Source organism: Apodemus sylvaticus, chromosome 9 (genome assembly GCF_947179515.1).
Source record: "Apodemus sylvaticus chromosome 9, mApoSyl1.1, whole genome shotgun sequence".
Lineage (NCBI taxonomy): Eukaryota > Metazoa > Chordata > Mammalia > Rodentia > Muridae > Apodemus > Apodemus sylvaticus.
Genome location: NC_067480.1, coordinates 48,555,635 through 48,569,025, shown reverse-complemented (window position 1 = coordinate 48,569,025; position 13,391 = coordinate 48,555,635). Strand labels below are relative to the sequence as shown.

The window sequence follows — 13,391 nt, the reverse complement described above, 5'->3', positions numbered from 1 at the left end:
TATGGCTAGTGTGTTTGTACCACTTCTCAGTCCACAGGGCATTACCTCTAGAACTTGTATTTACCTTGGTCATGTAAGCTTTTACATACTAACCGGGCTTTTGATTCAGGCCACTAGTTCCGGAGTAGTAACTGTCCTCAGCCTTCCTTATGCTGTGACCCTTTATGTTGTGCTGATCCCTGGCCATTAGGATATTTTGTTGCTACTTCATAGCTAGATTTGCAAAGATGAATTGTAATAAAAATATCTGATATCCATGATACCTGACATGTAACCCCTGTGAAAGGTTGTTCCACCCCCACCCCACCCCCCACCCCACAAGGGATCACAACCCACAGGCTTAGGAATGTGTTGTGCCTGAAGACAGTGTATTATACTAGGAGTCTGTCTAGCCACAGTACTTAGTGACATCATGCTGGCGTAGTTCATTTGGGAAGTATGTCATTGTGAATCAGGAAGAGTCACAGTAGAAGATGACATTATAGGGGGAACACCAAAGAGAAAGTGCTAGAATGGTATCAGGGTAGAACAGGTTCCAGGGAGTAACGCAGAACTTTACTCCCTGGGGGCATCTGAATTAGGGTTGCTTAAAACAAGGCACATGAAGCTTACCATGTTTCAGGTTTGCATTTCAGGTGGAAATAAGCCCAGGCAACCTAAGGGGTTTTGTTTTGTTTTGAGATAGGGACTCTTTAATTTAGTATCGTGGGCAGGTCTGGAAATCTTGAGTCTATCCCCTACCCCCAACTCTGCTGCTCAGTGAGGTTCCTGAAGTCAGCTTCAGCAACTGTTGCTAATTGCACATGCCACACATGATTTACCTTTCAGTGTGTGAACTTAGATCCTTTGACAACCGATTACTTTGTTCTGGACATGGGATAATTGAACTGACAATTTAGGAAGGGAAATCCTGTCGTAAGTCACACAAGAATTTGCAGCTGGAGACGCACCTAAATGGTTAAGAGCATGTGCTGCTCTTGCAGAGAACCTGAGATCTTCCAATACCCACATCGAGCACCTAGCCTGTGACCCCACATCCTGGGAGTCTGACATGCTTCTGACCTCAGGCACCAACAGATGAAGTGTGGGAACCAAATCCCCGCTAGGGTGCCAACTAGATCGTCTGGGGGTTCTGTACTTTGAAAAGATTACAAAAAGAAACATCTGCCTGGACTCAAGTTTTGGTTTGGTGTTTTCGGGTGTGGGTGGTGGTGGTCTGTTTGGTTTTTGTTTTTAATCCTCTAATTTAGAATTCAACTTTTTAAAATTTTTATTTTTTGAGACAGAGTCCCACGATGCAGGTCTGACTGGCCTGGAAAACTCTTTAAGTAGATCAGGCTGGCCTTAGACTCAGAAATTCTCCTGCCTATGTCTCCAGATTGCTGAGTTTAAAGGCCTGTGCCACCACACTGACCTCTAACTGGGGTATGACAATTTCATGATACAAAAAAGAAAAATCTGAAGTGCATGTCTGATCCCAGTATAACTACCATTTTTGCAGGTTGAAAAGTGGCTGCTTAGTAATTCTCTCCCTGTTCACTGCTACATTTCTTTGTATCAGATTCCAACCCAGAACCACCCTTTCACATCTCCTGTTTTGTTTTAATTCAGCAACACAGACCTTTGGTTTTCTGACAGCTCAGCTTAGTTTCTTGTATCCCTAAATGCAGTATTCCCTGGTTCAAAGATGTCCATCAGTATTAAAAACAAAGGTTTCAGGTTAGGCAGTGTTTTCATAAACTTAAGCTATACAGGCTAGCTCAAACCTTTCTCAACCCAGCTTCAGCCACCTTTCAAGTGACTGGTTTGCCTGCCTGTCCCTTCACCCAGAAGCTGCATTCTTAGCATAGTACTATTTGGAAAGAAAGCTCTCAGCAGAGAATTATCCCAAGGTAAAGGACTAGTTTCTGTGCAGACTGAACCTAAGCATCCATCACGTTAAGTCCAGTTTAGGATTATTTCTAACATAACTACCAGACAATCTACCTGGAGTCCTCACTCTGAGCAAATGTCACGAAGGATAGAATAGGGCTGTTTCCCCTAGTATACAAGAGCAACCTTGGTTTTGTGGACTTTTTCATTCAACCATTTTAAGTGGGTTTGCCAATAAGAGAACATGTTGCTTTGAAATAAACTTAGGAATCCCACCCAGTGGTTTGAGATCTTTACCATGCAGCGAGGACCACTGGAGCTGTTACATTGTACAGAAGAGAAATCCTAAATACAGTAAAAAGTTAACATTCTTTTTAAAAGGGAAAAGTTCAGATCTTTAAAATTTTTCAAAACGCCTAGCTTTAGAACTGCTGTGGAAAAAAAAAAATGGGCAGTTTCAGTGTGATCAAGGAAATTCAGTGGTAGTGCCAGAACTTAAGAGCCACGGCAAGATACCAAATAGGACTTGAAAGGATACCCAGGTGAGTATGGTCGCTTAAAAACAACCATGCTGCTTCATCTCCTTACTCTTCAAGCCTCAACCACCTGTAATCCCAATGGTTAGTTCTCTAGTAGAACTAATTCCTCCAAAGGCTGACATTGAGTGTACCCCATTTCCCCTTCGCTGTCCTCAGAGCGCAAGGCCCGGAGAGCCTGTTGCAATAGACCATCCCAGCTTCATCACCTGTACTTTTTGACTAATGCCCAACATGACACCCTTCATGCTGGTTACTATATCAAAGCCTTCCACTGGTGCCAGGTTCAAAGAAACACAGGGTTTCTATGGCTTACAGGCTAACTGGCTCCTTAGCTTACCTGTACCAGCCTGCCCATGTTCCCCAGAACAGCTGCTTCTAATTCAACAGTGCTTAGCAATTCCACTACTTTGACTTTGTGTGATCCTTTAAATGTCCCACTATTTCTCAAGATAGTGTCATCAAATCACCTCCCAGTAACTTGTCCACGAACAATGAGCTTTCCCCAAATGCAATATGGTATCATGGACTCTGAATCCCAGAATATTAGTGGGAAATCTAGAGTTCCCATTGATGTCTTTAGTTGTAACATGGTTAAGACACACCTTTGATCCCAGCACTCTGGAGGCAGAGGCTGGTGGATCACTTGAGTTTGAGGCCATAATTCCAAAACAGGTAGAGCTATAGACAGCTACAGAGACCATGTCTCAAAACAAAACAAAACAAAACAAAAGATTATTAGCATTTGGGAAAATGGGTATGGGAAAACAAGAACTCTTAATTATCAGGGCAATTCTTTTTAAAATGGGGAGAAATTTTCCCGAGTTTAAATATCTTTTTACTAAAAAACAAAACAAAACCCGAAACCCACTAAAGTCCCAGGGCCAACTAAATCTCAGATTCCTGGGGCTGAGGCTGGAATGCCTTTCCCAGGCAGAGCCCCAGTTGACTCTTAGGCAGACACCCCGTGAAAGCTCTGCATTACTCTCCACCACACACACCAGGAAGAGCTGAGGCCTCCCAGCTCTCCATTCCAGTCTCCTAGATGTAACCATTTAAACATTCTGAACCAGTGAATGTAAGTACTATTTTTCTCTCCTTCTCACAAATGAGAAATTGATTCATTTATGTGACACAAATGATAAATCTGAAATACTAATAGGCTGAACTAGGATTTGAGCCAACAGTCAGCCTGTATGGATCTTCAGTCCATACACATAGCCATTCTCCTCAGCCTGGTTTCCAGCTTACAAACTAAAGAACTCTGGTGGAGACATTTAAAGGAGGGGCTCTGATTGTCAGTGATCTGGGGGACCTACGTTTTCTCCAACATATCAGGGCCCTCTGCTCCAGTGTCTGACTCCCCTTTCCACGCTTTCTCCCCTGGGAAAGCTCACCTGAGAGAACGAGGGAGACATACTAGAGTTCCTGTGCATGTGAGTTGTGGTTGCTCTTTCCCAGACTGCTCCTCTCCCCTCCCAACAAACACTGAAGTCCATTGCAATCATATTGACATTGAATTAAATAGCATTGTACTTCTGCCCTATACATTTAAAACCTTAAGTACCCATCTTCCTCTCACAGTTTCCCACAAATGCCTGCGACTATCTCTGGAGAACACCAAAATAAGACACTGATTACCTTAGAGAGGTCACTAGGATTTTGCCAAGGAAGGGGCTTACAAATAGAAAGCAGTAAACATTCTGACATCCAAATTATCCAGGGGTGGGTATTGGAAAGGGGGTGTCATTCTCAATGAATTCTGGTCCTCTCACAGCTCCTGATTTAAAGCTGTTTGAGCTCAACACTTATTTGAAGTCTGAAGTGTAAGCTGTGCTGGGAGTTCCTGCCCCTCGCCCAACTAGAGGCACAGAACATGCACCATGCCCACATATCAATTAAAACATAACCGGGAGACATAAGCATAAACCTTAACCTGGTCTTCAATCTCAAACGCCCTGCATTCAACTAAAGAAGCAAGCCCCGCACAGGCAGAAGAAACCCAGGAGGCACAGATGAAGAAACTGTCATATGTAGCTGTTTTTGCAATTAGAGTTTGACCAATTTTACTGATGAAAATTCAGTTGCTTATACTTTAAGGCCATCTGAGACATGTGGTGATCATACTGGAGTCTGCATCGCTGTTACTCTTGGAAACCAATGCATTTCTCTGTAACAGGAGAGAAAGACTCGACGCCATCATATTTTCTTCACCATCGATTTAATGCATTTTAAAAAGTTATCTACATTAATTGGGAACAAAGAAACAAAAATAGACATTTCTTTGTTTTTTCATAAATAACTAATCTCCATATTTGATAAAAATCTTAAAACCATTATTTTACCTTCCCACAAATATAATACAAAAAATTTCTAAAATAATAAGGTCAACAAGTTAAGGATCTTGAGACTAACATAACCACATACAATTGCTGTTGCACTGACTGACTCCCAGGCACAAAACCAAACCAAACGTTTCTTCCAAGATACTCTGGGTTTCCTTTTGCGAGTGTTATGGGCTCAGAATTATAATCATTTGCCAGTCATAATCTATATAGATCCACGCTGATTGTCTACAAATAAAATATTGCTGGCTCTGAGTTGTGAGTGCTGGATTTGGCATGACAAGCGATAATTCTTACTGCATGGGATAGGCACTGTACATGTATGCGAACCATGCACAGCACTGAATGCCCTGGACTCCACCTACTGACTTGGTATGTGCCTCACCTGGCTCAGTAATAAATTCACCTGCACCAACCCGTATCAAAAGTCACTAAATCTTTCTCTCTCATATATATATATATATAATATATATTACGTATATACACACACCCACAAAACATATATACTATAGTTTGTAACAACATGAATTAATATTCTCTTAAAATGATGTACCACAGACAGACATTATCCTGGATGAAATAAATCCTGCAATTGTCACCACGATACCTGAAGGCTCTGAGAGTCTGGAACAGGTTAGTTAAGTCCTCCCCACCCCTCACCCTTCTTTAATGTCTTTAGGTCTTCTTTCTGAGCTGTCCTCCCCAAGCCAGGCTGCTTCTTTCCCAGGATCACTTGATTGGACTTTGGAGACAAGAAAGGGCACAGAGAGGCAGCAGGCAATTCTTAGCCACTATACCTCACACCTGCCTATATTTGTGATGTGCTCAGTCTGGTTTGCCAGTGTTAGAAAGCACTTATTCAAAGCTTTGTCCCTCCTACCCCCCTGGGTCTTTCTGTAGAGCACAAAAGTGAAAGAAGCTTCCTTAGCAGGGGCAGCAGTTCATTAAAATACACGACTGTGCCTCCTAGCTCTGGGGTTCCTATTCTACACTACCGGTGCAGGTCGCGGATGCTGCTATTAAGGTTCAGTGTATGATCCATGATGTTTTCTCCTAGCAGCCGGTGTCAAGATTAGTGCTGCCCTGGCCCAGGAGGGAACAGCCTAATGAATACCAACATAGAACCAGTGCCTGCCATCGGCACATTATTTAAGCTTGTACATGCGCACAAGTGCACACACGGCACACTCACACACAGGCCCTGGGCACTGGTAATGATCACAGGAAACTGTGACAAAAGGATTGCAAGAATAAACCAATAAGGCACCAAGAAAAATGATTTTCATCCCACTCAGACAACTTCAAAATGTGAGGAGGGGAAAAAATATAAAGTTAAATTAAAACAAAAACAAAAACAAAAAATCCCAAACCTTCCCTAATATCTGGCCATCAGAGTCATTGAGGTCCTGCTTCTTTCTTTAGATTATCTAAACCCTCACCCTTTAATCTGTGAAGCATCCCAAAGCTTAAAGAGGTGAGTGGAACGGCCAGAGGCTGTGCCCTGGACCTGAAACCTCTCAGCTACACAAAGCTGGCAGTGCAGAAGTTGCAGAACTCCCCCAACGCTTTGTCTTTTCACTTCTTGTTATCGGTATAGAAATGCAAAGTGGAGGAAAACTGTGTGGTGGGAAGAGGGGTTAGTCACCCTAAGGCTGCTTCCCTCTCCCTCCCCTAGGGCTGGCCACAAACTCCGGTTGGCTTCAGGGAAGCAGGTGCGCTTTGTCTCTCTGAGGGTTTGGGAGAGGAAGGAGAGCCCAGAGAACCGCAAACTCAGGCTTATCCAGCTGCTTCCAAAGGCATTCCCTACGGTCTCCCACTCTGACTCCGCATGCACCTCAACTGCTGTATTTTCAAAGGGTATTAATCGATCTTTTTTTTTTTTTTTTAGAGCTTTGGCATGTTGCAGGATGGAAAAAAATAATCATTCTAAAAAATTAATTAAATCGCTTTCATCCCCTTCACCAGGCAACTTTTAGATACATTGTACTTCTTTTCCAGATTCCGCCACAATTTTTCAATGGTCTTTGTGAGAAGAGAACAACCCCAAACTATGCACAGCTGACTGGGGTGGGGGTGGGGTGCAGGTTCTGGGAAGACTGTGCTAAACAAGGCAAGAGGTCAAGGTGATAAGAAAAGGGACCTCATTTGAAAAACAGAAGTGGTGCTGAGCCAGGAGTCTGAGGAGGTTCCCGGAAGGGGCTCTGGAATAAGGAGAATAAGACATTCCCAGAAGTCTGCATCTAGGTGTACAGGGTCTGGTGGAAGCCATTGAAATGGCTTTTTAAATTCTAACTCAAGTGAGCAGGACATTTACAAATGTGAACACCCTCAGAGTGCTTAAATTCCCACTGGGAATTACGCATTTCCCCACTCGGTACCTGGGACATAAAGCAGGCTCAGGCTTAACTCCCCCTACTCCACCCCACCCCCCACCTCCGCTCCCAGTGAAAATCAGGATGCCTAGACTCCAGCTGTTTTTCTAGGAAAGCTTTGCGAAGTTTCAGTTGCTTGGCCATTTTAGCTCCCTAACTTCAGTCCCCACTCTGTCTTGGTCACTGGTACTTGCTGGCTCACGCCCTGCCATTTCCTTCCCAGTAATGGCCCCACACTCTGAGTGAATGAATAGTTAAACAGATTAGGAAAGCAAACAGACTCTTCTAAGAGCAGGGAAACCGTGTGAGGGGGGTGTCCATCACTACACAGGCTCTCTCAAGAGGAGGAAAAGAAACCAGGTCTCTCCTGCAGTAGTTTTACACTGCCCCGATATTACAAAGCTTAAATTAGTTGTCTAGTTTGTTTTCAGGCTACTAGGGCACGGTGTAGCTGCTTTGGGGACTATCTGGCTTTAAACCTTCGAATTCAGGGGCATTTGTTTTCCCCCAGAGCCAATGTTTGTTCCCAGGTAACTAGCCTCCCTCCCCCAGTCTCAGCACTTCATTGGTGGGTGGGTGTGGTTTCTAATCACCGCTCTGCACCAGGAGGAATAGAAAAGCCAGAAAGACTGTTTAACATGATAAAGGAGGTGGGCCAGGAGTAGAATCACTGGGAATTTACTTTAATTACTGGAAGCAAATCCATTTTTAGTTTTTAATCTAAAAGAGAGCCCCCTTTAGCAAGGAGTCCTAACTACTTCCAGAAAAAGGGAGTGGATTTACTTTTACTGAAATTTGTAGCACAAATTTATTCTCAAAAAAAAAGGGGGGGGGGGGAGGTGGGGGAGGGAGATCTCTGGAGTTTATTAAGCAACACCCACTCCCTCTCTGGTAGAAAGCTCACCATCTCACCAGGTCAGAATTCACACTCAAACAGTCCCCATTCCTCAGGCTCTGTGGCAAATGCTTACGTCCGCTCTGTAATGCCATCTCTAACTTATTCAAGACGGCTGCTCTGTCAGGGATGCGAATGACAGCCTGGCTCTCGGTTGCCCAGAGCCGGACGCTTGCAGAGCAAGGTTAAGGAAGCTCACAAACCTCCTAGCTCTAACCTCATCATTTGGGGGATGTTCCTAACCACATCATTTTCTGCTCTTGCAGAGGACTTGAGGGGGCTAGACACAGAAAGAGCAGATGGCCTCTGGCCTCTTAAGTGTCCTGGAAATTTTAAGCACTGTAAGAAGAAACTACCTAAAAAAGAAAACTCCACACCTTCCCAGTCACAGCAGCCTTTCACTGTTCACATTTATAAAAACAAAAAAGACACATATAGGAAATATATTTTCCTAATTTAGACCACACAGTCCAAAAAAACCTGAACCAACGGTAACCTCATTACAATGTCAGCTTGAGGATTATGAAGCCCCCAAAGCAAAGGTAAATTTTGTTGCCAAAATGCAACAAAGTTAAAACTTAAAATAGATATAAATTAAAATCAAGGTACTTCTAAAGAAAGCAGTAAGAAACACAAACTACAATACACTTAACCCACTGCACGGCGAGCCGAGCCCCCTGGTAGAAGACTGGGGACAGGTCATCTCTTGAAATCGCCCCCTTTTCCTCTCCAAGCCGCTCAGGGAGGGAGCATCAGCACCAAGAAGGTAAACAGAAGTGACCTTCACAGAGCTACCAAGCGAAACAGCCGTCCCCTTCAACTTCCAGCACTGTCCCTGGGCCTTGGCCTCCAGGCCTTCCTATACGTGCGACAGGGACACTTGCTTGTGGTATGCGGCGGTGGGGCCGGGCGGCCCGGTCCTGCCGGTGAGCGCGGCGCTGGCCTCCGCATAGTCTCCCGCGGCCATAGCGCCACCGCTCTTGTGGCCCCGCCGAGAGCTGCAGCAGCAGCGGCTGGTGAAACGCCGCCAAGACTCCAGGGTCTTGCCGGACCAGATCCAAACTCCCGACGTGATGCCCACCACCAGACACATGAAGTACTTGAGCATGAGCACCCAGTACTCGGGTTTGGCGCGCGGTTGGCCAGCGTCTGGTCCCGGACACGCGCAGGTGAGGGCTGCCTCCCAGCTCTCCCGGTAGTGCTGCTCATACAGGTAGCAGGCCACCACAATGCTGGCTGGCACCGTGTAGAGCAGAGTGAAGATGCCGATGCGGATCATGAGTTTCTCCAGCTTGTCCGTCTTAGTGCCACCCTGCTTGATGACGCTCCGGATGCGGAAGAGTGACACGAAGCCTGCCAGGAGGAAGAGCGTGCCCACCAACAGGTACAGTACCAGTGGGCCCAAGACAAAGCCTCGTAGCGAGTTCAGGTTTTGGTTGCCCACATAGCAGATGCCAGCCACTGGGTCCCCGTCCACGGAGCTCAGTGCCAGCGCTGTAATGGACTTGACGCTGGGGATGAGCCAGGCAGCGAGGTGGAAGTACTGTGCATAGCCTGCTATGGCTTCATTGCCCCATTTCATGCCAGCCGCCAAGAACCAGGTGAGCGACAGGATGACCCACCAGATGGAGCTGGCCATGCCAAAGAAGTAGACTAAGAGGAAGACAACCGTGCACAGCGCAGGGCCGGTAGTTTCATAGTGAATGTGGCTGTGCTCACGGCTGCAGGCGACGCTGGCATGGCCCACGACCAGGCGCACCAAGAATCCCAGTGACACACACAGGTAGCACGCAGACAGGAAGATGATGGGGCGCTCAGGGTAGCGGAATCGTTCCATGTCGATGAGGAAGGTGGCGACGGTGGTGGACGTGGAGATGAAGCACAGCACAGACCACAGGCCAATCCAGAAGGTGGCGAACGTGCGCTCGTCCGGGCTGAAGGACGGCTGGTAGCAGGGCACCGCGCAGTTGGGCACTTGGCCGGTGCGCACCTTGTTGTAGAGCGGGTGTGACTCCTTCAGGATGGGCACGAAGGGCTCTCGGCACGTGCACACAGACGGGCCTCCCGAAGGGCACTCGCCCCCGGAAGATGGCGCCCCTGGTGGTCCTGGGAGTGTGGGTTTGGCCGGGAAGGACTTAGGGGACGCGGTGGTGGCTTCGCTTCGGTTATAATCCATGCACAGAACCTCGGCGTCGCCGCCCAGCACAGGGAGGCGGTCGCAACTCATGCGCTCGGGCCAGGCGAAGCCGTACTGGCGCATGAGCGGCGAGCAGCCGGCCTTGGCGCGCTCGCACACGGAGCGGCACGGTGGTAGCGGCTTGTGGTAGTCAGGCAAGCAGATGGGCGTGTACATGGAGCACAGGAAGAAGCGCAGGTCCGGTGAGCAGTGGATCTCCACCAGTGGCCAGAATTGGTGCACCTCCAGGCCTGCCTCGTCCTGCGTGTCATGGTTGAACTGGTTGGGCATGTGCGTCAGGTTGTAGCCGATGCCGCGGCACATGGGCACCGTGATTTCCTGGCACACCGGAGCCTTGGAGGCGGCCGCTGCCCGGCCCACCAGCTGCGCCAGCAGCAGCAGCAGAAGAGAGGGCGGCGCGGACGGGTCGGGCCGAGCCATCGTCCCCTTCTTCCCTTTGCCTCCGGCTGCCCGAGAAGGTATGCGTTGTCCGACGAATCTGCGGCCGGGGCTTCCCTCTCCAGAGTCTTGAGTGTGACGCCCGGGCTGGCAACCTGTTGGTTTATTTTTCTCTTAAAGAAATCCGTCCGAAGATAAACTGTTTCGGAAAGGCGCTGCCTCCGCCGGCAGCGCTCAGCTCCACGCCAGATAGGGCTGGAGAGATGATTAGGGCTCCGACTCCAAGGACAGAACTCTTAAAAGAGAAGGTAGGGAAAAACAAAAATCGCAACCACTCCTCTCAGAGGAGCGCCAACCACTTGGTCTGCGTAAACCCGCTCCAATCTCTAGATTAACTACTTTCCTCCCCTCCTCCTAGAACCAAACTTCAGACGCCCCCACCCCCTCCACCCCACTGCCCGCGCCCGCCTCTCTTTTCTGGCCCGGCCCTGCAGGCTGTGCCTGGGGCCAGAGAGCTCAGTCCCCGAGAAAGGGGCAGAGGAACCGGGTGAACTGGGAAGCCGCGGGCTCTCACCTCTGAGGATCGTGCTAGGCGGCAGATGTCTGTAACCACCCGGGCTCCTCCGTCCCGCGACTCCGAATCGGGCCAGAGCTGGGAAAGTTAACTACAAGCTAGGTACCTGTGGCGGCGACACATGGCAGCAGGTGGAGGGCGTTTCAGAGAGCAGGACGCCCCTCGACCACAGGCGGCGCGGGCCGGTCAGTCGCCTTCTCTTCCTTCGGGCCCCCCTGCATGATTCGGGCAGAGCAAGGCAGGGGCAGGCCGTGCCTTCCACCGGCGTCCCGGGGCCGGGACGAAGGGCAAGGGCGCCGGGCAGCACTCGAGCTGCGCGGAGGGGTGCGGGAGCCGGAGGGGACCCCGCCACCTCACAACACAGCGAGCAGCCAGCGTTGGCCGGGCGGGGACTGCATGGTCCGCGCCCGCCGCCGCGTCCCGCCAGCCGCTCGCCGCCTCCCCTGCAGGGGGCTCCGCGCTCCAGCGGACTCCGGGGGGCGGTGGCGGCGCTCTCCGGACGCGCCCCGCTCGGCTCCTCCCCCGCGCTCTCGCACTCTTTCGCCCACCTCCAGGGAGCTCCGAGCGGTGCGCGACAGCAGCGGACAAGTCTCGGCCGCAGGCTGACTACCCTCTCCCGCCCCGCCCGGGTCACCTGCCTCTAATGCCCGCTGGGAGGCCCCGCCCCAGGCCCGCCCCCTCCCGCCCTGCCCGGAGCTGGGCCGACCCACGAATCGCTCTCCGGGGCACCGCCCACCGCCCTGCTGTCTTGGCCTCTCGGCGAGCGCCCCGCAGCCCCGCCCGGAACGGGCAGCGGAAGAGCGTCGGCCAATAGCGGACCGGGAAGTTACGAGGGCGGGGTCAATGCTAATCAGGCCTCCCAGAGAACCCGGGCGGGAAACCTGGCCCCAAGTCCTTCTGGAGTTCTCCGCAGAGGTTCACCAGGAACCACTTTCTGAGTCACTTTCCTGAAGGTTCTGCTCTCTGAACGCCTGCTTCCAGGGCTTCCACCAAGCCACCTCTCTCCAGCTAAGTGTCCTAATCGAGGTCCGGCGCTTTTTAAAGGGATGAGAGGTCAATTCAGTTGTGCCACCTTTCCCCCTTCTGAGCTGCCTTGTGCTAGGTGACAGACTTGCTAGTACTTAATCAGCAACCTCGTGTTAGTTAATCGTTTACACCTTGATACGCGATCTGGATACGGTAGGATTCTGAGGCCAGAACGCCTCAGAACTTGACCTACACAGCTGAGCTAACAAGACAGCAGAGACTTTGACAAACTTGTGCCCCTCCCTGTGCGAGCTCCTGGCACACAGTAGGCTCTCTGATGGCAAACCTGGAATCCGAAACCAGACGTTGTGCAGCAAAGGTCACAATCTTTACCACTCAATCCTCCCTTGGAAATATCGATATTTCCTAGGCTTTGCCCTTTTATATACAACAAAATCTTGTCGTTGTGGCAAGTGAATGAATTTCTTTCCAGTTTTGGAAGTTCCTAGAGACGTTAGTCCTTAGCAGTTGCGGTTTATAATCCCTGGCAGATCCAAAGTCGCCCACAGAGAAAAACTCTTGAACTGGGACCGTGTACAGCTCAGGGTGCTTGATCCCCCAGGGTTGGCTGCCGTGCACTCTGGCAAGGTTGGGACCCGGTAAGGGGGGCGCACTAGGGCAGTGGGAACCGTGGAAAGACCTGATGCGCAGTCAACGCAGGGACACACAGTGGCGCTCTCCTGATGGGTTAGTATACTCCAAGTTGTAAATGTCCCACAAATGCCTCTCTTCTACGAGTTCTAATTAGGTTAGGAAACTGAAGTGTTTAGCGTGCTTGAAATTTGTTCACACGCTTTAAACTGTGTACTAGTCCTTCACTCCTTCCACTGGGGGAGGGGAGTGGGAGGGATTCGACATAGGAGAGGGCATAGGGTACTTGGAGGACTCTGAACTGGCCTCACTGGCAGAGATCTGCTGGATGTTATTGGCTTCTGTGCAGTCTGTACAGATTAAAAAAGCCATCTTCAGTTTATCAACAAGGCGTTGTGGAAGCTAATGAAACTCCATCTTTAATCTCAGACATCACAGTTAAATGTTTAAAATGAGCATTGCTTCATTCCCTAGTATTCTATAAAGTGTTCATATTTAATCTCTTTTGTTCTTGGTAACCGCTTGTCTCGGGGTCTAGAAACATCCCGGGCTAAGACTTAGTGGAAGGTGAAAAACTACAGCACACAAGTCGTCAGATAAGGAGG

General features: G+C 49.3%; 1 protein-coding gene across 2 annotated transcripts; it reads right to left on the bottom strand.

Moving 5' to 3' along the window:
* Positions 1 to 4,628: 4,628 nt before the first annotated feature.
* Positions 4,629 to 11,781, bottom strand: Fzd5 (frizzled class receptor 5). 2 transcript variants are annotated; one of them, XM_052193005.1, is made up of 2 exons: positions 11,170 to 11,781; positions 4,629 to 10,890 (listed from the first exon to the last, which is right to left on the bottom strand). In XM_052193005.1, exon 2 carries the CDS (start codon positions 10,635 to 10,637, stop codon positions 8,880 to 8,882), a length of 1,758 nt encoding a protein of 585 aa, XP_052048965.1. In that variant the 5' UTR covers positions 10,638 to 10,890; positions 11,170 to 11,781; the 3' UTR covers positions 4,629 to 8,879. The 2 variants fall into 2 exon arrangements, with proteins under 2 accessions (XP_052048965.1, XP_052048966.1); XM_052193006.1 differs by having other exon boundaries at positions 11,276 to 11,781.
* Positions 11,782 to 13,391: the final 1,610 nt, after the last annotated feature.